Source organism: Vanellus vanellus (genome assembly GCF_965231255.1).
Source record: "Vanellus vanellus genome assembly, chromosome: 8".
Taxonomy (NCBI): domain Eukaryota; kingdom Metazoa; phylum Chordata; class Aves; order Charadriiformes; family Charadriidae; genus Vanellus; species Vanellus vanellus.
In genome coordinates, this window is record NC_138913.1 from 6,826,217 (window position 1) to 6,849,992 (window position 23,776).

Genomic DNA, 23,776 nt, shown 5'->3' on the forward strand with positions numbered 1-23,776 from the left:
TCCTCTGTACAGCTCCCGCAGAAAACTTTCTCCTTTGGATCGTGATTGAGTGGAAGTCGGGCGCCTGCTCTCTGTGATACAGGTGGCAGTTCGCACCGTTTACAAGGCGCTGAAAAGAAAATAAAAGTGTTTGGCTTTAAACTGTGGATATCAAGTGAAACTGATATGACATGTTGACCACACGGGTGATGTAGTTCCAAGAGCTGTGGTAGCGAGCAGGAGGCTGAATTTTAGGAGCAGAGCAAATCTCGCTTGAAGTGTCACAGAACTTGCCTCTTATGATGAGGACCGGGAATTATAATCGTGCAAAAGAGTGGAAATCTAGCGAGCTGGTTTTTGGAAGTCTTGCATGGAAACTTGACTTTCCGTGCTCTTGATCTAACAGTTAAAACCTCCGTTCGGTGCTTCAGGTTCCCATATGCATCCTGTGGTGTCCTGCTTAGGTTGCTGCCATCACAGCAAAATCCACACGGATGCCGGCGACCTTCTAAAATACAAGTGGGTTTTCCAGGGTCTTTAACTGTTGCTTCTCTTGCAGGAAGCCCGTTGAGGAAAATTCTCCATGAATGTACGTCACAATGATGATGACCGACCAAATCCCGCTGGAGCTGCCACCGTTGCTGAACGGGGAGGTAGCCATGATGCCTCACATCGTGAATGGCGATGGATCACAGCAGGTCAGTGAGCTTTGCAGCCAATGGCAGGTTTAAAGAAACTAACTCTTGGCCACCAAGGGATTTTGAAGATGGGTAAGATGGTTTTCCCCAACACTACGGAGGGCAGAGTATTTCCTGGAAGGCAGAAATCTGCCCTTACACTGGAAAGACATTAAAAGCAATGCTTTAAGTGGCCCATTAAATTTAATGTGTTCATTTGCATGTGTGTTCATTGAAGTTAAAGTAATGGGATTGAAATAATGGCTATAAACGCTACATATTCGGGGGCTTTGCAGAAAGTTAGTCTCATGATTTTCTTGTGCTAGCTCTTGTGCAGGCATCTTGCTAGTATCTGTGATAAGATTTTAAAAACTTCAAACAAAAATGCTGAGATTGTAAAAAAGGGGATGAAGGAAAGAAATAGAGAATTGAAGACGAGAGTCCTGTGACGTCTGCTCTTCTTTGCTTACCAAAGTGTGCTGATCCCGGCAGTCCTGTGTGTTACCCTGTGTTTCGTTATAAACCTTAGAGGAGCAGAAGTGAGTTTTGAGTGGGCTTTCGAAGGAAGGCGAGTTTATAGTTGTTTTCATATTTTTTGGGAGATGCTCTCTAATAAGCTTGATCAGAAGCAAGTAGAATCAATACAAGACCACAGTGACGCCTTCATGTCAGGATACAGCCTGGAGGTTCAAGCTGATAGTTGGTAGATTCCCCAACCTGTCATCTTGGGTTAATGTTTCTTGTCGTAGAACATCTACTGTAGCAATTTTTCTGTGTTACTCAATTTGGTTCCCTCCTGATTTGAGAAATTCCTGCGAAGTATTTTAACCAAGGTAGAAATAAGCTGTCCTTCATGAATCAATATAAAATGTCATTCTGTTACTTCTCATTCCCTTGATCATTTGTTCCTCCCTCCAAGCTGTGTTTTGAGCTACACCAACCTCGAGAGGAAGAATAATTTCCGCTTTTCTTGTAAGCTTTTTAGTCTGTCTGCTTGTCTGGGTTCTCAGTACGATACAGGTTTTCAATGCTGTGATTATTATTTATTTTTTTAAAGTAATTTCTGCACAGTATGCTTTAACTTAAAAGCTTTCTTTTCTATTTTTTCAATGGCTCTATATTCAAGTCCAATATTAATATGCTTAAGTGAAGGAACTATCTTATTGATAATGGATAAGATAATTGTTCCTTAAATATGCCTTTTCCTCCTTGCTGAAAACCATTTATCAGGTTAGACTGTTCAGTGGATCCTTCTGTATTACAGAAAGAATAAATGAAGCCTTTTGAGCCCTCCTTTGAGATGGGGCTCAGTCCAATCTTTGAATTTCCCCATCAGTGATGATTCAGCAAGCCTTGCTTGGTGGATGCCTCAGTTGCCTTTAAACTAGCTTTTCATCTAATCTTTTTGAATAAAAAGACTTGCTGACGTACTGGAAGTGCGTTACTTCTTGTTTTTGCTGTGCCGTGCAAATATGACTCAGCAGAACAGTTCCGGGCCAGGTTCCTTTTCTAAATAAATGTTTGTTGGATGACGCTTGTAGACCTCATAACCTTATCTCTCTAAATACTTGTAGATGGAATACCAGTTTTCCGTGACCTATTGTGGCCTGTAGTCTGGATGTGCCCTCGTGCATTGCAAAGCTTAGCTGCCTTTATGTCTTAGCATTTGCATCCTCTGCCTGAAGCTTTAGTTGCTGTATTCACTTTTTAAAAGTACAGTTCTAAAATGCAGTAAGTTGGTATCATGGAATGTTCAGAGTTGGAAGGGACCTCTAGAGATCATCTAGCCCAACTCCCCTGCCAAAGCAGGACTGCCCAGAGCACATTACTCAGGACTGCATCCAGGCGGGTCTTGAAAACCTCCAGAGAAGGGGACTCCACAACCTCCCTGGGCAGCCTGTGCCAGTGCTCTGTCACTTGAACCGCAAAGAAGTTTTTTAACATCCTATGTTCTAACCCATTACCCCTCGTCCTGTCACTGGGAACCATTGAAAAGAGCCTGGCTCCATCCTCCTTCAGCCCACCCTTTAGATACTTGTACGCCATAACAAGGTCTCCCCTCAGCCTTCTCTTCTCCAGGCTAAAGAGTCCCAGCGCTCTCAGCCTTTCCTCATAAGGCAGATGCTCCAAGCCCTTCATCATCTTAGTTGCCCTTCGCTGGACTCGCTCCAGCAGTTCCCTGTCCCTCTTGAACTGGGGAGCCCAAGACTGGACACAGTATTCCAGTTGAGGCCTCACCAGTGCAGAGTAGAGGGGGAGAATGACCTCCCTCGACCTACTGGCCACACTCTTCCCTATGCAGCCCAGGATTCCATTGGCCTTTTTGGCGACAAGGGCACATTGCTGGGCCATGGATAATTTACTGTCTACCAGGACCCCCAGATCCTTCTCCTCCGAGCTACTTCCCAGCAGGTCCGCCCCTAACCTATACTGGTGCCTAGCATTCTTCCTCCCCAGGTGCAGGACCTTGCACTTGCTTTTGTTGAACCTCATCAGGTTCTTCTCTGCCCAGCTCTCCAGCCTGTCCAGGGCACGCTGGATGGCAGCACGGCCCTCTGGGGTGTCAGCCACCCCACCCAGTTTGGTATCATCAGCGAACTTGCTGAGGATACACTCTGTCCCCTCATCCAGGTCATTAATGAATATATTAAACAAAATTGGACCGAGTATTGACCCCTGGGGGACACCACTGGTTACAGGCCTCCAACTAGACTCTGTGCTTTGTTTGATCTTTTCATATAGTAGTAGGAAATAGACTATGTTAATTACTCTTAACGTGATTTTTTTTATGTAATGTAGAAGCAAATGTTACATGTTTGTTGAAAGAGTTTTATCTGAGTTACTTGTAAGGTAGGAACAGCCTTCAGGTTTGAGTCACATAAGAGCGACTTCCTTAATAAAGATGGTTTATATTACTCGATAAATAGGTGTGAGATTTATAAGGACATGTGCTTTTCCAGGGTGTAATTACAGTCTCTCTTACTGCCAACTTCTAATAAAGCGTCGCAGCTCAGCGGGTGAGAGACGAGGCACGTGGAGTCTTCCCGACTGCCGCGTGCCTGGATGCGGATCTCGTGCTTTGGAGCTGCTCATGAGATGCTCTGGGGGCACCTGCTGCGGCTCACCCTCGCTGTGTTCCTGCCAGCGTGGCAGAGCTGTGCTATGAGCTGTACCTGAGCCTCAGAGACAAGGTTTATCTTGAAAGACCAGTTCTTATACACGTAGAAAAGAGCAGAGCGGAGCTGGTAAAACATCTTAGCTTGTACCGGCAGCCAGATGGAGAGCGATGCAGAAGGCAGTTCTACCAGTAAACAGTCCTGTACTGTCAGACAACTGCATGGGAACATTTAATTGTTTTATCTTCCTGGGGATAAGTGCTGCAGAGCTGTACAGGGCAGAGCTGGGAATGTCTCTGCCGGCTTGACAGTAATCCCTCTTCTCTAGACTACCCAAAATGGCATTTCTAGCGCTGTTGGTTTTTTGTGTGTTGTTGTTTTTTTTTTTTTTTTTTTTTTTTAAGTTTCCCACACTTAATTTCCACTACTGCTGATTGCATTCAATGCTTTCATGTGCCTTTCAGAGCTGCTGCTTACTCTGTTTCTGCTTCTAATCCACTTGTAGCTCCTGTGGGGATTCAGGGAGTGATAATTAACCTTTTGGTCCAAGAATTTCAGTGGTTTCCTGTAGGTACTCCACAGCAAGCTCTAAAAAGCTTGGAGTATAAAGTGGAGGGGCAGCTGGCTGTGCCGTAGCGTGTCTGTACAGAATGTTGGGCAATTTAGTTGGGGGAATTTTCTTTTGGCGTGGTTCGCTCGCTGTACCCGCGATGGTATAGCGAGGTTTGTGCTTGCCCGCCTTTTTCCCTATTTGGCTGGTGCCCAGGCACTGTGCATAGTGCCGTGCGTGTGAGTTCTTGTCTTTTTAGGGTCACACGCTTTGAATAAAGGAGAGGAGAGTATGTCTGAAGGAGGAACGAGGGCTGGTACCTTCCTGGAGCACGCGAAGTCCGTGCACCTCGCAAGAGCTTGGAAGCGTGGAGCTGGCTGGGGTTTGTACGGCACTGGAACAGCAGCGGAGCTGAGCCAATGAACTTGGTGCCAAAACTTTGAGTTACTTCGTGCTTTCTAGATAATTTTTTATAGATACTTGCAGAAATGCACGGGGGGGTGGGGGGGATACTTGCACATGGGAGGCTTGTTTCAAGAAGAACGAGGTTTTGGTGGTGTGTTTGTTTGTTTGTTTGTTTTCCCCAAAGATGCAATATATTCCAAGATTTATGCACTGTAGAAATTGTAAATACAGTAGACTTTAATAATTTACAGTATCTGTGAGGAACCTGTGGCTGGATCCCAGATGGTGCCTGTGCTGCCGTGCCCCCCGGCTGTATGAAGCCTGGTGTATCCAAACAGGGAAGGGAAAATTCACCACGTTGGAAAACACTTAGGGCAGGGTTTTAATACGCGAAAGCAGTGCCGGTGTCTGTTTGCCCTTAGCAAGGAAAAGGTTCTCATAAAGTGGAAATGCTTTGAAGCGAGCGCTGGATTGTATTGCATCACCTGGATGCAAGTGAATGTCCCCTTCCTTGCGGCTGCCCCGGCGCCCACAGGTGACCTCCAGCAAAGCAGTTCGGAGATGACGACCTGCTTTAAACATGAATTTCCTCCTGTCTGCTTAAAAAGCACTTGTGTAAGTAAACCGATGCTATATGAAATGGATAACAACAGCGCATGCCCTTGGTCTTTATCAGGCAGCATTTTCTGTCTTTGTATGAGACCACATACCTATAATTATATATAGTTTTATATGCCTGAGCCTGAGCTTTAAGCCCGTGTTAGATATTGCTGGCAGGTTCGTTAGATTCTTCCCCTGCTCCCAATATATACGAGAGTTGGATGATGGGAATGAGTGGGACACTCGTGATGCTCATTTGGCTTGTCATGAAAACTTAGTCCGGACACGAGCAATTATTGCCAAATGGTGTGTGTGTGTGAGATTACAAATATTTATAGTAACTATGCAACTTAGTAACATTAATCAGTCTTAACAAACATGGTTGTTTAAATAAGATATAATAACATTCTTAAATGCAAAATAAATGAAAAAAAAATGCGTTTTGGAGGTAGCAAGCTCTCTCTGAGGATGCAGCAGGTAAGGCTGGCCTTCAGCACAGACTAAAGCAAACATCCAAGTACCTTTTAAGGGGGAAAAAAAAAAAAGCCTTTGAGATTGTGCTGCTGACATCCTACTCCCAACCGTCACAAGCTCCAGCTTTTCGGATGCGAGGAGGCCAGCGGGCTAAAATGGGGCTGGAGCGTCCTCGGACCGTGTCCTCGCGACGCTGCAGGGCAGCAGTGTGGGCTCAAAGTGACTTTTCAAGCTCTCTTTCGCCTTGCTGCCATCTCCTAAATGTGCATACTCGGGATGATGAATATTGGAAGATACATAAGGCAATTAAAGATCATCTGTGTTTGTTTTCATTAAAATAAAGACGTTATCTTTAGACTTTTTTTATTGCTTTCCTCAGATTTTTAATTAAAAGCTTCAGAAACAAAGCTTTCTCGTGCAGATCCCTTGTGTAGAAAGGAAGCAGGGAAGCTGCGCTCCGGGCTGCAGAATATGCTTCTGCAGTTTAGGAGGACATGGGAAAAATAAATCTTCAAATTAGTTTGACATACTTGGTGTGTATAAACAAAAGAAGTCGCAGTGTGCCTCTATTATTTGTCCCAGGCAATTGGGACAAATCGGGGGCGGTGGCTGGAAAATGCCCAATATCTAATACTCGATGTGGGCTGGCTTTAATGGTTTGACCTGGACTCTGCAGCTCGTTAGTCAGTGCTTTGTGATTGCAGGCTCTCAGGGGGTTATGTGCGGCATGGGGTGAGCCCAGAGGGGCTTGGGGGTGGGGTACCCACCACCCACCCCAGCTTGGGGTGCAGAGGAGAGGCTGGGGAGCAAGCTGAGGGGCTTGCCCCAGGAGCATCCTGACCGCTGCTCCTGGGTCTGAGGCCACCTTGGTACGTGTGCCCATGTGCTGACCATCCTCCCTTTGCTCCGGTGTTGACCCACATCAGTCACACGTCGGCTATTCCCGTTTGCTCTTGATAGAGCTGCCTTTCCCCAGCAACAGCCCGTAAGTGTCTTCTGCTCCAAAGGTGGCTAATTTGAGCATCAGTGCAGAAGAACGTCTTTTAAGATCTTAAGAACTTATTTTTTATTTTTTATATGTTTTAGGAAATGGCAGCTACAGTACTTTATTCCAGTGCGGTTCTTGCCTATAGTGTAACTTTTAAGTCCATCATGTGCACTGACGGTTACCGGGTTTAGCATGTGCTTTTCTGTACCACCATAGCGGGAGGTGGTTCTGAGAGACCCTGCATAGCTGGAGATGGCCTTTTCAGCTGCATGCAAAGGCTTGGCGGCTCAGGGCCTTGGGTTCTCTTCTTGCTCTTTGACTCTTAATTTTTCTGAAATTTTGCTGAAGTGAATGAATTTCACAAATGTTGGAGTTTCTTCTTCTGTAGCCCATTAAATACCACTACTCTGAAAGTGCAGATCTGGTGGGGCTGCCATCATTAGGTGCAGAAGACTGGCTAGGTTTTATAGAAGTCAAGCTCATTGACCTCCTTTGAAAATCTTTGTGCCTGTGTATATATTTAAATGTCAAAATATCAATAAAACCAGATTGGTTATGGCTTTCAGCCTTGTAAAGTGTTCGAGATGAGATGCTACAAATCTTACACATTTCACAAATATGATTTTATGAACACTGAAGCTGAAAAATTTAGTCAAGAGTGTGGGAAACCGGGATGAATTTTACTGGATTTTAGGTGAAAACCATTGTGGAACTCGCTGCAAATCACTGACTGACAGAATAAAGCACTTTTTCCCCAGCAGCAATATAATTTTGAAAAGGCCCGTGGCTTAGTTGCACAGCTAATAGTTGGAAAGTGTTATCCTTTCAATGTAATTGATAGTTAACCTCAAAACAAGATCCCGGGTGAAAATATTTTGTGGTCTCTTGTCTTCATTGGGCTGTACTTAAAATTTGGGTAAACTAGTATGGTCCCTGCTCCAGACAGGCCAAGTAGAGTTGATGATTGTTATCCTGCAGCACGCAATGGGGAACTTTGCTTTCTGACCGACTGAATCCTATGTCTTCTGACAGCAACTAGCGCTGAGTTTTTTTTTTGTTTTTTTTTTTTTTTTTTTTTTTTTTAAGTAAATATGACATCTTTAAGCTGTTGTACTCTGGGAACTGTTAATAAGGAATTGTTTCCATATAGATAACGTTTTAATAGAAGGTGCTACATAGAAGTACCAGGCTCTCCCAACGGGCTCGCAATGGGGGGACGAAGCCATGGTGGCCGCTGCCCTTTGGGAAACTAATTTGTTGGTGGAACAATTTGTTTGTATTAAAAACCTGCATAATTAGGCAAGGATAATACGGCTTTATTTTGACCATCATGAGCAACAGCTGTTATTGGGGCTATAATCTTGAGAAAGGGTTTTTAACGTGGAAGCCCAAGGAAATATTTTCGAAGCGCAACTGCAAATGCGCTAACACGGGTGCTTGGGCTGGCGACGGACCTTTTGCAGCGACTCCTTGAAAAGGAATTTGTAAATCATACCCTTCTGATAACTCTGGGGTAGACGTATGCCTTGTGTAGCAAGAGGAATCCCTCTGTCTCAATCAGTCTTATATCTGCCACGAAACTCAACACCCCACTTTAGGGAGAAGATAGTTTTTCATATAGGAGGCATCAATCTAGTTAGGATATGTATTTTGAGGAGTTGGACCAAGTTCTTCCAAAAGTATGACGGTGTGCTAGAGCATCTGGTTTACGTTAATAAATAACCAGCTTTAGAGCTGTTGGTTTAGCCGTGTAATGCAAATGAGCTGATGAAATATTTTTGTGATTCTTTGCCTCTGTGTGTTCAGTTTTCTGGTTTATTTTTTAAGCTGAATGACACTGCTTTGCTCTGCGCTTCTTTTGACCTGATGCCCGTATCCTGTTGTGGCTAATCCACGCCTATTCATAGCAAAAGAGCGCTTAAATACTGTCACTTAAATGTTGATTGTTTGGAGATTAGGGGTGGAATGGCTTTGTGCCTCTTGTCTTTCCTGAACCATTTATTGTGCTCTCTATGCTGGATCAGATCCACCCCGATCAGTGCTCCCGGAGAAATTATTGTTACAGACAAAATAATGGCTTTCGTATGTCGCTTTTTCTGATTTCCAGCTTGTGCTTTAACAATGTTGCTGGAATAATGGGTTTCTGTAGGATTACTGTAATTCAAAAGGTCATCTAGGCAATAATTATCTTATGCATTTAGTTTAAGGAATTCAGAAACACAACACTTTTTCACATTCTGTCTTTCCAGATTGAGTAATTAAATTCTGCATGCAGGTGCCCCAGAGTATAAAGACCAGACATAAATTTAGAGAGTTTTCACAGAAAGATGTAAATGTAAATTTTCAATTTATACCGAGATTAATCCGGATTTTGATTGAACTTTTGACAATGCAACGTTAACAGAAGTGTGTTTAAAATATTTGAGTGAAAGTTTCACAAGCAGCAAGAGCATGGGATAAATGATCACCAGTTCTTGGTGAAACTCGTCATTAAAGAAATAAGCTGTAAGTTTTAAAGCCATGATTTTAGACACCTGAAAATTAACGAAGATGAGTACTACATACACGGAACCGGGATGCGTTTTGATGCTTCTCGGTCTTTGTAGCATTCCCATCATCTGCGGAATTGAGCAATGGGAGACTGGGGTGATACTTTGATTATTTAAAAAAAAGTATGATATTTGTTACTAAATAAATCGTTTATTACTAGTTCTGTGTGCAACTATTGAACTGCGTGTGTGTGTCTGTAGATTTTGCTTAACTGAGATCTGTTATGTGTAGGACTGAAGGACAAATTTTTAAAAATGCAATGGGTCAACTTCCCTTATACTGCAAAACCCTTTTATTCCTGTGAGCGTGAAATCCCAGTATGGCTTGGGGCTGCGTGCTGGAGTTTGTTCTGTGCTGTCTGCTCTCATGTGCCAGTGGTCTCAAGATTGATGTCCAAAGCTATCAGCATTTGGCCAAGTTAAATACTCTGTCAGGAGTTTAGTGGTGGAATCCGAAGCCGTAATTCTCAACCTGCACACAATGGAATTACATCTTTATTGCAGCTCTGAAAATTTAGATGAGTAGGTGGGCTTTAAATCTCTACTGGCATTTTGGACCCTGCTGGTACCCAAAGATGTAGTATAGGGCTTCGTTCCCTCCCTGTCCCCCATACCTCTTCCAAAGCACGGGTAACGCAATTGTTGGGTTGGGGAAACTTAATTTTTGAAGATGACAGTGAAACAAATATGTTTTTCTTTCGGCAGGTCTTTTTGGTTCAAGTTAATCCAGGTGAAACCTTTACAATAAGGGCTGAGGATGGAACCCTGCAGTGCATCCAAGGTAAGGGGATACGCTACCGTGTGGACGAGCATTGCTTAAATGATGGAAAACTTGTTCTCTCATCTCTATAAAAACGTGATACGCAGTTCTGGAAATACAGTGAAGCACTTAAGAGTGAGAAGTTGCAGACGTGGCTGCTGTACGTGTTATGGGACTTCAGTATCTTGGAATGAGTCATTAATTTCTTGCAAGTCCAGGAGGTTTGTCTCTGTTCAGTCTTTTATCAGCATTTTTTATTTTTTTTATATATATGCATATTTCCTTATAACAAATAGTAAATACAAATGAGAGATCCCAAGTTAGATTGAAAACTAGTAACAAATTAAGTGGATATCTATTGAAAAACTATTTTGTTTTCATACAGGCATGAGAAGGGATAGAAAATGAGCAGAGAATACAGAGATTGCAGAGTGCTTGGAGAAGTCAGATTGGGATTGAGCAGAATTTTTAAATTGGTGTTTTAGAAGCAGAGCCAGTTAATTATGTAGTATTGAATAAAAGCACGTAAGCAGTCTTTTGACTTCTGTTTTACCTCTTGGTAAAATTGTGCAAATATGATAAATGGTGCTCGTGTTTTTTATAAGAGAGAGCCCACACGAAATCTTTAACAGGTCCGAAGGGAGAAGCAACAGAAGACCTTTCAGATTGTATATTAAGTACTGTGAAGAGGGCTCCTAGCTAGCAGCAAATAGAGCTTGGAAGTGAAGCAGGTATTTCCCCAGGTATAACGCTGCCTACAGTAAATACAGGAAGGTTACATCAAAATTTACAGGGAATAGACTTTGTGTAGCTGTACCGCTGATACTATTTTCAGTACTATTTTTTGAGTTTATGCCATTGCCTTATTTTTTTTGAGTAGGGAAGTTGGTGGTGGTGTGTCCTTCATCCTTTCCAGTTCTTATGCCATTAAGTGGCAGTCTCAGTGAGCTATTCATTCCAAAGCCTGCCCTAAAAAAGTAATAGTAATGGGGGGGGGGAGTCAGTTTAATACTTGTGTAGCTTGTGAACTGCCCCTGTATTTTGACTGTGAATTTCAAATCTACTCAAAAAAGACTGTTTCTTAGACTGCATCAAATACTAAAATCATACTGCTTAAGGATATCTACGCTTTTTATTAAAATTTGGATTAGAAGGGACCTCTGGATGTCGCCTTATCCAACCTCCTGCTGAAAGCAGGGATGGTGTCAGAGGTGGATCGGGTTATCCACCACCTCCCGAGTTGTGAAGGTCGCTGAGGATGGAGGTTGCTCCCTGGGCAAACTGCTCCAGTGCTGCACCGCTCCATGGGGAAGAGTTTGTCCTTTGAGATATTTGAAATTTCCCATCTTGCAGGCTTTTCTGTGCCCCCCTGTTTAAGCAGTGGAGTTAGTGGCGGTTGTTGCTTGAAATTTCATCCCCATGGAAATGAGGAATTAATAGTTGCTTGAGATAGACGTTACAGGAGCTTCCCTGAACACCATCCAGGATTATTCAGTCTTGATGAGCAATAATAGCAGCAATTTAAAACTGCTTGTTAAGATTTATAGCCAACATGCTGTGTGGTAAGAAATTGGTCCATGTGGCAATTAACAGAGAAATAAAGCTGGCTACCTCTTTTATTTGGAGCGAATGCTTTATATTGGCTAGTACGTTAAAAATTTCCATCACGAATACAATTATGATACCATTTATTTATTACTTTTTCATGCTCAAAGTGTTGTTCAGACAGTGTATTTAAATGAATGCAGCTTGAAACCTCCGGGTTCTGTATTCTCAGTCGTTTAACATGTTTGTGCCAATGAGGTTTGTTTGGGACTCATCAGCAGTCTTTCATAAAATTAATTGAGAATTTGTAGCAGAAAATTGTCTCTTTTTTTTTTTTTTTTTTTGTAGAGCTTCAATATTGACCATGAAAGCATCGCTCTTTTCTTTGTATACACTCTTTATGTTCAGTCTGAAAATTGTGATGTTATTTTCATTCTAAAACTTCAATTCCTACTTTATTGTGAAATACTTATATTGCTGAAATAAGTACATGCTTCAAACACGGAAGAGCACCTGACTATATTGTTGCTGCTTTTTTTCCTTTTCTTTTGGTAAAGCTGCGTTCACAGTGCAATTGTGGAACTTAAATAATGTTAATAGCGATCTATCGTGGAAGAAACTGTGGTCAGCCAGTGAATATACTAAGATTAGGATTCGTGATGGTTCTGTTTTTCCTGTGCTCTGAGGTTATTGTAAAAGACGGGATTATTTTGTGTGCAGCATTTCTGGAAATCACCCCACACCCCCTCCTTGCTCCACAAAACTTATGTCTTTTTTTTTTTTTTTCTCTGTGATAGAGCATTCTGTATGTTTAAAGGTTAATATGTTCACTATATGTATGGCAGCACTCAGACAATAATGATGGATTTTCCTTTGCTCCCACACTGCACTGTGATTAGCAAGCTATGGAATAATTTTAGTACTATGTTAAGGCAGCATGAAAGTCTCTTTTTGTATGCATGTGTGTACGCCTTCATTTTTTCCTTGCTGCCACGTATTCAGCGTTAGGATGTAAGTTGTGCTCCTAAATAGGATTCATTCGTATTCACAATATAAAGGACTACTTTATTATAAGCTACGTGATTCTCCAGAGTTCTGGGGGTGAACACTGTTCTTAAAAGTTTGAGATGCTGTGACTTGGTAACACTAAATTCTTCAGGAGGTACAAAAGCGTCTCTTTCCTTTGGCACGGGTGCATTCTGCAGGAGCAGCACGTAGAGTGGTTTTTTTTATCTTTGTTGAAAGCATTTTTTTTATCTTTGTGAAAGCATTTTTTTTATATATGGCTTTTTGAGAAGTTGGAAATCTTCAGTTTGTGCTCCTGGGGCCTGTTTTGGATGTCTTGTGAACCACCGCTTTGTGTCCAGGCCCCTGTTTGACTCTGTGGGTACGGTGTGTTTTGGGGTGGGTGGTGACCACGTGTGTTGCAGGACTGACACGAAAATAGCAGAGCAAAAGCAGACTTAGTGAGTCGTCATAGGTCTGCTCGAGGTTGGAAGAAGGACACTTGTTTGAGGAAAACCTTTGTGGAATGTCATCTGTTTTAAGCACCCTGAAGTGTAATTATCCCACTAATTGAGTAATCATTGTTTAAAACCAGAAAGAATAGATATACGTTTGACATTTTGGAACAGTGACGAAATCCTAAATACAAAAACTTTTTCCAATTCCTCAGGGTTTCACCAGTACGGTAATCAGTGAAAACTTTAAAAATGAAGATACCTCCAACTGAGAAGTGCTCACCCCTGAAAGTCTATAAAACTGGAATAAATGTGTACTTTTAATTGAACATGCACTGCGTTACAGCACGTGCTGTCTTCGTCCCTGCCGTCAGTTTGCACGTATCCAGAGGTGACATGTCTGAGACGTTGATTCATAAGCTCGTGGTGGGGCGCTGGGTTGGGCAGCTCGCAGAGGTGCCGGCGGTTGGGAGAAGTTTAGCTGGTCGGTGGGCGTGAAGAGGTTTCCTTGAGAGGACAGATTGAAAGAGACTGATAAATCGGGTCTTTCGGAGAAATCCAGCCCTTGAGCACAGGTCTGTACGGCTCAGCCCAGACTGGGGGTTATCCAGGGAGGCATCTGAGCCGTTCCAGGTGCTCTCACCAGCACTGGTGTTACCGGCTGACTTCCTAAGGGTTTGCCTCCTCCATCCCACGTAATACAATCATAGACTAGAATCATAGAAACATCTAGGTTGGACGGGACCTTTACGATCATGGAGTCCAACCGTCAACCTAACACTGCCAAAACCACCACTAAACCATGTCCCTGAAAGAAGGGGCTGCTGTGGTATGTGACTTTCGTAGTTTTTATAACAACCACCAAATAAAGGAAGAAAGAGAGGGGATGTTGGGGGTTAATTGAGAAGAATCTTTTTTTTTTTTTTTTTTTTTTTTTTTTGATAGCTGCTGGGAGCTGACTGGGGCAGGGAGCTGCGGCTCTCCTGCTCGCAGAACGTGGAGGCTGGCCACCTGGCCGGCGTTACGCAGTGGAAACGTAAAGCGTATCCCTTATTTGTGTGCCGTGGGGTGAGCAATCTTTGTTCCTGTTAAGCCGTGTGCGTATTAATGACACGGTATTAGTATACTTCCTCCGAGAGCGACCGATGGCGTCGCCGGGGCGCGGGGAGGAGAGCCCCGCTCGCCCTCTGCTGCCGCCCGCCCTGCCCGCCCTTTGGGCTCTCGCTGCAAAACAGGACCTCTGTGGGCGGTTAAAGGCAGACAGATTTAGAACCTTAATTGAGTATTTTTGAGAGACGAAACGTGTATATATGCTGTAGCATCGGTATTTTAAAAGCTGCTCTTTTTATGTAGTTTTGACAGATAATAAATACTTCATAAATATGTCAATACTCTAAATACTTCACTTCCTTTTTGTGTTTTTCCACTTAATTTTTCGCAAAGTCAGGACTTGACTTGCTCTGCAAGGAAAGGACGAGGGCAAGGCATATCCTCACCCGCTTCTTTGCTCAGCTATAACTATAAACTATAACCTATAAACCTCATATTTCCTTATGGAAGTTCATTTCCAGCTAGTGCTTTGGGGTAACCGCACTAAATGAAATATGGACGAGGGGGAGAACATGGATCTGGCCACCTGCAGAATGGAACCAAAACAGCCCTCCTGTATTGGAGAAAAAAAAAATAAAATAAAAATTCTGCTTTCTGAATTTCAGAATAAATAGATTCCGGGTGAATCCAATGTGTTCAGGGAAATCCCCTTTCCCTAGTGCCTGATCGAAGGCTGGTGTTTTTAGCTAATAACCTAAGATCTTTGGTAGGAACTTCTATTGCTGCATGAAAATCGTGTCGTATACTAAATTACTTTAAAATACAGTATTTTGTGCATAGTTGGGAGCAGTGAGGCTGTACCCAAGTATCCGTTCAGTGCTTTTTCATCCTGGAAGGCAATAATGCCAAGCTGTCATGTGCACTGTGGTATGAACAATATGGACAAAGTGATTATTCTGGTGCCACTTGAACTTGCTTGTCACCCACATGTTGAAAAAACGTACGTACAGAGACATTGCTGCAGACGGCGTAACGCTTCTATCCATTGATCGTACAGAATTTCTCAGTTATTGCTACATGCGCTTTCTGTTGCTGTCCATCTAAATGACACCCAAGCTGGGTCTCATTTTCTGCTCCGTATTTTTGTGTATGTGTAGCACGCGAAAAGCCTGTAACAAAGACAGAAGAAAACGCAGGTAGCAGGAAAGCATCTGGCATGGTAAAAATTGAATCTTTTGGGTGTATTCTGTCGAGCCCGTGCTGTTGAAAATACCCTCTTGAAACTTCTCTCCCCTCTTTGCTCAGTACCGCAGCACAAGGTTTGGAATGGCAAAGCGCAAACTTTGGGTGCAAAGAAAACAAACGTGCTAACGAAAAGAAATGATGCTTTAATTCTAGCATTGCGCAGGTGAACAAGACTGCGTTAAATGGGCTTTTCTTTTGTTTTTCGAGGACAAGTTAGACGTGCAATGGCGTGGAGGGGTTGTAGCTACACTTAAGCACGCGTATCTGTGGAGTAGACAAGGACCTAAATTGTCTTTGGGTGGTTGCATTTTGAAATGAAAACAGGATAATAAACATACACAGTTTACTAATGCTGATATTTGTTTCAAGTGCCATTTTAAACTGTTTTGCCATTGATCCTGAACTTGAAGCAGCGCGGGGCCGTTGCTTGTTCTTGTCTTGAAAAGCAAAGAATGGGTGAATGAAATTTCAGTGCTGCTCTTTCTGTGGCTGTGAAAGCCAATAACTCAAGAGAAAGGCCAGAAGTATGCTAGAAATCTAGCAGTGGTTTCTCAAATGGAAGAGTTCCTGGAATTATGATTCCTTTAATTGGGTGGGCGGGTGTGGTTTGGTGTGGTAATGCGGAGGAATGGCTCACGGTGAAGGCTCAATAGCTGTAGGTTTATGTAGGGAGAGTGTGTGTCAGGGAAATAAGGCCGTTCAGTCTAGGCTAAGCAAACCAAAAAAAGTCTTTTTTTTTTTTTTTTTTTTTTTTTTTTTTTCTTCCTCCGTAGCATGAGATTGGAAATGAGGAAGTGAGTCAGTTTCTTGGAGGGAAGGAAAGAGTTGAAAATAGATGGGACGTGGTGGAAGCAAATGAGTGATAACTGCGGTGGGTTACTGGGTAGGGACGGAGGCACCAGGGTGAGAGTAGCGAAGGGCACACACGAGGGATCCAGTTGGGGGATGTTGGATCAAAGATTGGGGGTGAAAAAAAGCCCAAGGAGATGGATGGAACAAAAAAATAGAGGTTCAGGTAGCTGCAAGCTTATGTGTTGTAGCAGCTGCTGAGAGCACCTCCCTCCATGGCCCTGCGGGTGCAGAGGCACTGGTGGGTCGCTCATTGTGCACCTGGTGTCTTTCCATCTGAGGTGATAGAAGATGATCCGAGGGCTGGAGCACATATCCTGTGAGGACAGGCTACGAGTTGGGGTTGTTCAGAAGAGAAGGCTCTGGGGAGACCCTACAGTGGCCTTCCAGTACCTAAAGGGGGGCAGCAAGAAGGCTGGGGAGGGACTTTTTATAAGGGCATGTAGTGATCGGATGAGGGATAATGGCTTCAAACTGGAAGAGGGGAGATTTAAATAGATATTAGGAAGAAATTCTTTACCCTGAGGGTGGTGAGCCCCTGGCGCAGGTTGCCCCGAGAAGCTGTGGCTGCCCCATCCCTGGAGGTGTTCAAGGCCAGGTTGGACGGGGCTTGGAGCAACCTGGGCTGGGGGGAGGTGGCCCTGCCCATGGCAGGGGGGTTGGAATGAGATGGTCTTTAAGGTCCCTTCCAACCCAAACCATTCAATGAAATAGCAGCAGCTCCCGAAATCATGTTGCTTTGGAGAGGTTTCCAGAAGGCTGGAAATGCGCTTTGATCAAAGGGCAGCTGGTAAAATGTGAGGGGGGGATGGTGCATGGGGTGCTTCAGGGCAGCCGGGGTGCAGGGGAGTGGGACGGGGCGAACGTGCTTTGGCTGTGTCAGGGACGGAGGGGTGAAGTGCAAGGTGAGCTCTGCTTGTGTTTCTGTTGGTTTCTCCAAGGTGTTTTGGCTCTTTCCACCAGCGTGCTGGTTACACGGTATGGAGAGTTTTCTGTGGGAAATGGAGTTTCACTTCAGATTATTTTGATCATTAGGGTTCGGAGCAAAACGGTCTGTGTGTGGTGGTGCTTTAAAATACAGCTTTTCTTTTGGTGTTAAATAGCTTTTGTTTAAACTTTGTTTATTAAATTTTGGTTCAATTTCTTTCTCTCTTACAGTAAAGGCCCTTTTCATCCTACTGTGTTATAAAACATAATTCTTGCTACTCATTTATGTCACCTTGCTTGTCTTGTGGTACTAGCTGTTTAGATTTAATATTTGATGGAAAAGTGAGGCCTCCAATAGCCGTTGGCTTCCTTGGGATATCAACACATTTCAATAACATTTTGATTTATTAAAGTTCTTTCTCTTAATGGATAAGCTGTATGAATCCTGTCTTATCAACCTTTGCTGTATTGGCCAAAATATTTGTTTCTTCCATCAACAGAGTCAGTATCATCCTTTAGAGGCATTGTCACCATCTTCTAGCTTTGGTTGCTTCAGCGTGTTGGCAAGCTCAGCTCTCTGGCACTGGCATGTCCCCACATCGGGGTTCGGTCCTGCCCATCCTGTTGGGATGTTATCCGTGGCGCCCTCCGTAGTTTTTCAAAAGCATAGCTTGAAACTACCAGTTCTTAATACCTGACCATATAATCATAACAACAGGTATTGTTAGCTTAGTAGTTGCTGCTTATTTTCTCATTGTTGTCCCATTATTGAACAGAAAATAGCAGAATTTGCAGCGGAGCCTTTTATCCTTTATGCTCTTCGTGGTGACTCCACCTGTATTTCAGACGTGGACCCTTTGGCCTTTTAGTGTTTGGTCACTTTGGAAAAATAAAGTCCTGATTGTGCATCGTTTATTCCTCCCACGATAAATAAATAACTTTCACGCTTCCATACCTTTGTGAGACCTGTGCTGAAATCTTCTATGAGAAGAGAGAGCAAAGGGATGTTAACTCAGAATAGATTTATTTTTTCCTTGTTACTGTCAATAACACCAACCTCTTTCATCTCATAGGGTTGTTTTTTTTTTAGCACACTACGATAAAGTATAGGAAACCGTGTAAGAAGCCAAAAGTAAACAATAAGATGCTTTGTTTATTGTGTGAATAATCTTAGCTTTTCCATTTTGCATCTGATAATGCTAAGAATGGAAACTTTTTTTGCATGTGTGTGGATTAAATCTTGAATAAGATGTACCTGCGCTAGCAGATTTGTTGTATAGAAAATCTAATCCTTTAAAAATCCCTTTTGATTAAAACAGTGAATTGGTAGCTATTATTTAATAAAACTCCCCTGATACAAAGCAAAAGAAAAAAAGAAGAAACCTGATACGTAACTGAATTTTGATTTGGCTTAATCTTTCCAAATCGGAAAGTTTGAATATACTCCGGGAGGGATAAGCCATAGCCTCTCCCGACCCTGCAGCCCCTTCCCGGGGGGAGCCGGGCCGTGCTGCTGCGTGCCTCTGCTCCAGCCCTCCCGGCTGGGACCTGGCAGCCCGCGTCCCGTCCCGTCCCGTCCCGTCCCGCTGACGTGGCTCCCGGCCGGGGAGAGCCAGGGGCTGAATCAGCAGCAGGAGGAGAAATAAATTCAGACTCCGGCTATGCCAGTTTGCAAGTGTATAAAAGCGAAGCGCCCCGCTTCACAGCAGAATAACACGTAAATGAGCGGAGTAGTAGTTCATGAAGTTTGTCCTTTGGTAAAATGAAGTTTTTTTTTATGTAGGTTTTTTTCTTTCCTTTTTTTTTTTTTTTTTTGAATGCCTAAGAATGTGCTGCTGGGAAATGCGTTTGTCTCTAGAATTAGGACAGCAGACTTTAAAGACAAATGTTAGAACATATGGTCTGGGCTATAATTTCAAACTTTTTTTGGTTTTGTAAATATGCAGGACTTCTGTTTGGGGTTTGTGTCTGTCCTTGGTTTACGGTGTATATACACACACACATATATATGTGTATACACACACACACACATATATGTCTGAAAGGAGCAGTAAGTGTGGTACATTCAAACTAAATTGAAGGGCACTCAGAAAGGCAGAGTCTCATCCCAGCATGCTATCAATTTTTAAATGTCTCCCAGTGTCTACGGATCTCTCCCCAAAGCATAAAGAGTCTATGTAGTGTTTCGGTAAAAACAAGCCCAGCTCTGCAGGAATGCTTCAGTTGTCAGTGTGGGTCCTGCTGAAATGCAAATAATTCTTCAAGTGCAGACCCAGTACATTCCAATCAACAGTGTCACAATTTTAAAATCCGAGATCCACATTCTTCACCCGGTCTACTTGGACTATGGACATTGCAAAACATTAGTCAGTGCTTTTAGTCTTTTTAAAGTGTGTTAGCGCAGCTATAGTTCTAAGTTAGTAAAGCAATTATATTCAGCTTTCTTAATCTGAAGCAATTATATTTGTTGGCCAGAAGAGTCAAGAAATTATTCCATCAGCCTTATTAAATTCCATTACTCTTCCTTGCAGGCAAGTGTTTGATTCCCTTTACTTTTTATTCTTTATCCTCTTTGATTTTGGTTCATGTTTGTTCTGAGTATGCAATGAAAACTCTTCATGGTGCACTGCGATTTGCAGTGTTAGATAAAGGTTAGCGTTTACAAAGTAAAGCTAGTGTGAGCTGTTACAACCAGAAATTGCTCTTTGTATAATTTTATTGGAAAAGTCATATCCAGAGTTTCAGTCTCCTGGAGGGGAAAAAAATACGAGGGACTAGGGAGTAGGACAGCAAGAAGGATGACAAACGTACAGGTATCCTGGCTTTGTTATAGTGCGAGATTTGTCTCGGATACTGGATCTGACGAGTCCTTGGGCGTTTGGTGGGACACGCGCTGGGGCGCTCCTCTTAAGAGACTGCAAAGTGAATTCTGGTAACAGAAGTCCTGGCTGTTCCTTCTGCAAAAACCAGAAGAAACTGTTGTGGCAATTGGCATTAACCTTTATTTAAAGAGAATATGTTATCCAAATGAGAGGAACAATTAACCCTCCAGGTCAGTTCTGCCACGGGCTCCTTCTGCGAAGCTTGTGCACCGCGTCGCTGGATGTCCCCGTGAATAGACTGAACACCCTCAGATCACTTCCAGGAAGGACCTCAAGCTGGAGCACTATAAACTTCTTGTGTTCGACCTATCAGTTCAGACTTCCCAGCGGAAAAGACATTATCTCTGTTTGACCGTGGTTTTTCCCAGATTTTGCTGCCCTGCAAGGGCTCGAGGCTTATGTTTGGCAGGTGAGCTCTTCAAACACGAGTGTCTGCGGCTGGGAAACCCTTGTGCTGTACAAAACAGCGCTGCTCCTGCCTCCGATGAGACCTTCTCTGCGTTTTAGTGTATGAAGAACTATTTCCTTGCAGGAAAGAAGTACTGTATTCTCCACCAAGCGGGTTGTGCCGGTTTTCTATCTTTTTTTATTAACTTCATATGCCGCACTGTGACTGCCCGCAATTGGCATAGCGAATATTTTAATGATATTTATAAAAAGGCTGGGGCGGGCGCTTCCTTCTGTGGAGTCAGGCAGTTAACCTGGGAAAACAGACGTTAAGCAGCCGGCTCTAAGCACAGACTTTTTTTTTTTATTTGCCCATTTGAGGGCTGAATTGGGGAGATGGAAAGAAGCTTGGTAGCAATTTCCTGATACTTGTACCTGGAACTTCACTTAGGGAACCGCAGGTCAAAGTCCCTCCCTGAGGGAGGCTGAAGATATAGGTTATGTTCACTTCTGTGGCAGTAAGGCAGATTGGCTATCAGTTAATTATGAAACTAAGGTGGGAGATGTGGATCGGGGATGTGGATGAAGCACATTGTCACTTACAATCATTACTAATCATGACAGGGCTTTTATTATTGTTATGTTACTTATTTCTAATTTTAAAACAAATCTTAACTTGGATAAGTAGTAATAATTAATTGACTTTAAATGTCTTGATGGTAAGGAATTTAAATTGAGTTGTTTGTTGGTTTTGCTGAATTTTAAATTGTATTTATTTCCACCATAAAAGAGAAGTTGGTAGTGGTTGCTGGAAGCTGAATTTGAATCAGCTGTTGATTCTGCTATTGTCAGATTTCTTGGGTTGGGTAACTTTTGCTCTCTGACAGTCTAACCTCTTCTATATTTAGATATAGCGTGTGTGATCATATCCTTAGGAGTAGTCTTTGTTCCTTCTGCACCAGCATTTTCTTGTAGTCACTGCAGTTTGGTGGGTTCTGTGCCTGTGATACCAATCGATCGTTTTCTGTATCATGAATATTTTCCTTAATACAGGTTTGAAGAATAGACGTGAACAGAAACAAATTGCTGGGTCAGCTTTGTGATGAAAGCATCAGTGGCTTCAAAACGAAAAGGAAAGAAAAAAGCCCATTCAAACCACATTTTACCCAGTTTGAAATTGCGTAACTTGGGACAACCTCGAAGGCTGTAGTCTGCCATCCAGTAGTATCAGTAATAGTTATCTAAGAAGTAGATCTAGAATCTGAATTTTTATTCTACAATATTTAACAACAATATAACCAAAACAAATGAACCTATACTGTGATTTACTCATTTAAGCACCAAAAAACTTAATTTTTTCTTTCTTTATGGGTCAGAAAGCGTCAAATACTACTTAAAAATCAAGCTGCTCCTGGAGATGAGTGGGGGTTTTCTTTGGTTTTTTTTCAATGTTCAGCACAAGACCAAATTCTCTGTCATATTTTGTGCAATTTATTTTTTTTATTCATGTACCCTCTGCATGTTATAACGTAAAGCTGCAGCGTTCTGCAAATGCTTTGTTTATAAGCTGCGTTTGATTATTGCTTGCGACTTTATGACTTCTTGATTATATTATTAACAACAGTTTTGGTGGTGTGTTTGGGATTTTTTTTCTTAAAGAGCTTATCCCTCTTGTTTCTGTTGGGGGTGGGATGGGGGAACATTTGAGTGTAGGTGGCTTACTGGAAGCAATGCCTTCTTTTCTGGGTTGCTCTTAATTCTCTGACAATGCCCTCCATAGGAAGTTTTAAAAAATATTTAGTAGCACAGAAGTAATTTGTCGCGGTGTGCCTGTGAAGTGTTGCAGGTTATTCATCAGCAAGATTTATTTTTTCTTCTCCTGGCAAGTGAGGGGCTCATCACCCCACAGGTATGGACGAAGGAAGCTGAGTAACCCCTGCAGAAAGCCTGGTGGAAGGCTTTGTCTTGTTGTTGTGTTATGGGGAGGCTTCGCCTTTGCCAATGCTGGCCGAGCTCAAAGTACCTGTTTTTTTTGTCCATACGCCTTTCAAACGAAGCTGCATAAGGAACCGTGTGGGAACCGTGTGGCCTATAACTATCTGTGTCCTGTTTATCCAAACATCACCTTTTAAGTGATGTACATGTTAAGTGAGGCTGTGCCGTGTTATTTATAAAAATCCAGCCTAAAATTCCTAGAAACTCTCATGCTTTTGATTGTCACGCCTGCCGCTGCTAAGGGTCAGTCCCTTCAAATGCCATCTTGGCCGGGTCGCTGCAGCTGACCTCGGCGTAACTGTATAAAATACTATTTTTATCGCAGCAGACGATATTATCTCATCATAACATTTTTGAACATTTCCAGCTGAATTGTTTGGAACGTTGGAGCTGTGCCTGGAGGGGGGACGGAAACACAATGCCCGTCATTCTCAATTGTGTGAGCCACAGCCTTTGAGTTTGGGGACCAGACTATGGCCAGTCGGGTGGGAGAGAGAAAATAATAACTTCTGTCCTGTCCAGTTCCCAGCACCTGGTGCCTTGAGACTTACGAGCTGAAACACTTTGCTAATTTTGAAAATTTTGTGCATGAATGTGTCTCTGTGTGTTTATATTGATACGTAAATTTATATATAAATGGTTATATATATGATAGATGATAAATGATTTTTATATATGATAGATCATAAATGACTTATATAGATGATTTTTTAAAAAGGAAATATATATGGCCATTCCATCACCTTAAGACTGTTACTCAGCTCTCCAAAGCTGGTCCAAGAATCTTGGTGGAAGTTTTTCTGGTCTTTGGGAACAGCATGGAAATGGCAAGCAAGCGCTCTTGGGTGATTTGCCTGCAGGATTTTCACTGAGGGTTCATTAAGATTACTTAACAAGTCAGAAGTAATTTGCCCCCCTTGAGGGAGAATTCTGATATTTGGAGTGTTTATCAGTCATCTGCAAAATGGAATGAACATAATTGGTGGCTAATTGTTTGCAAGAACTATGTAATACAATTATGAAGAGTTAAGCTGAAACCGATTGTGTTTATGAAGTCTAGCATAAGAAATACTATATTAATCCTGCCTCAATACCAGGAAATGCAATTAGTATAATTAAGACTATCATATTGTAATTTTCTTGGCGACTCGATGCTTTGGCAGCCGCTTTCCTCTTCCAGCGCGGTTGGAGCGGAGCGCGTTCCACTCGGCGGTGCCTTCAGCCGCCGCTGCCAAGGGAATTATGAAATTACTTTGTTTACCCCTGTCGCGGGATGCAGGAGATGCGACCGCTGTTGAGCGGAAAAAGTGCTCAACCTTCTGCGTTTCAGCTACTCTG

General features: G+C 42.8%; 1 protein-coding gene across 1 annotated transcript in view; it reads left to right on the forward strand.

Moving 5' to 3' along the window:
- Nucleotides 1-566: 566 nt before the first annotated feature.
- FNDC3B (fibronectin type III domain containing 3B) overlaps nucleotides 567-23,776 on the forward strand; it is a gene marked incomplete at its 5' end in the record, with an annotated part of 174,282 nt that continues 151,072 nt past the window's right edge. Inside the window, 2 exons of the mRNA XM_082487273.1 lie at nucleotides 567-677; nucleotides 10,044-10,119. Coding sequence (XP_082343399.1) covers nucleotides 567-677; nucleotides 10,044-10,119 — 187 coding nt within the window. The remainder of the gene's footprint in view (nucleotides 678-10,043; nucleotides 10,120-23,776) is intronic.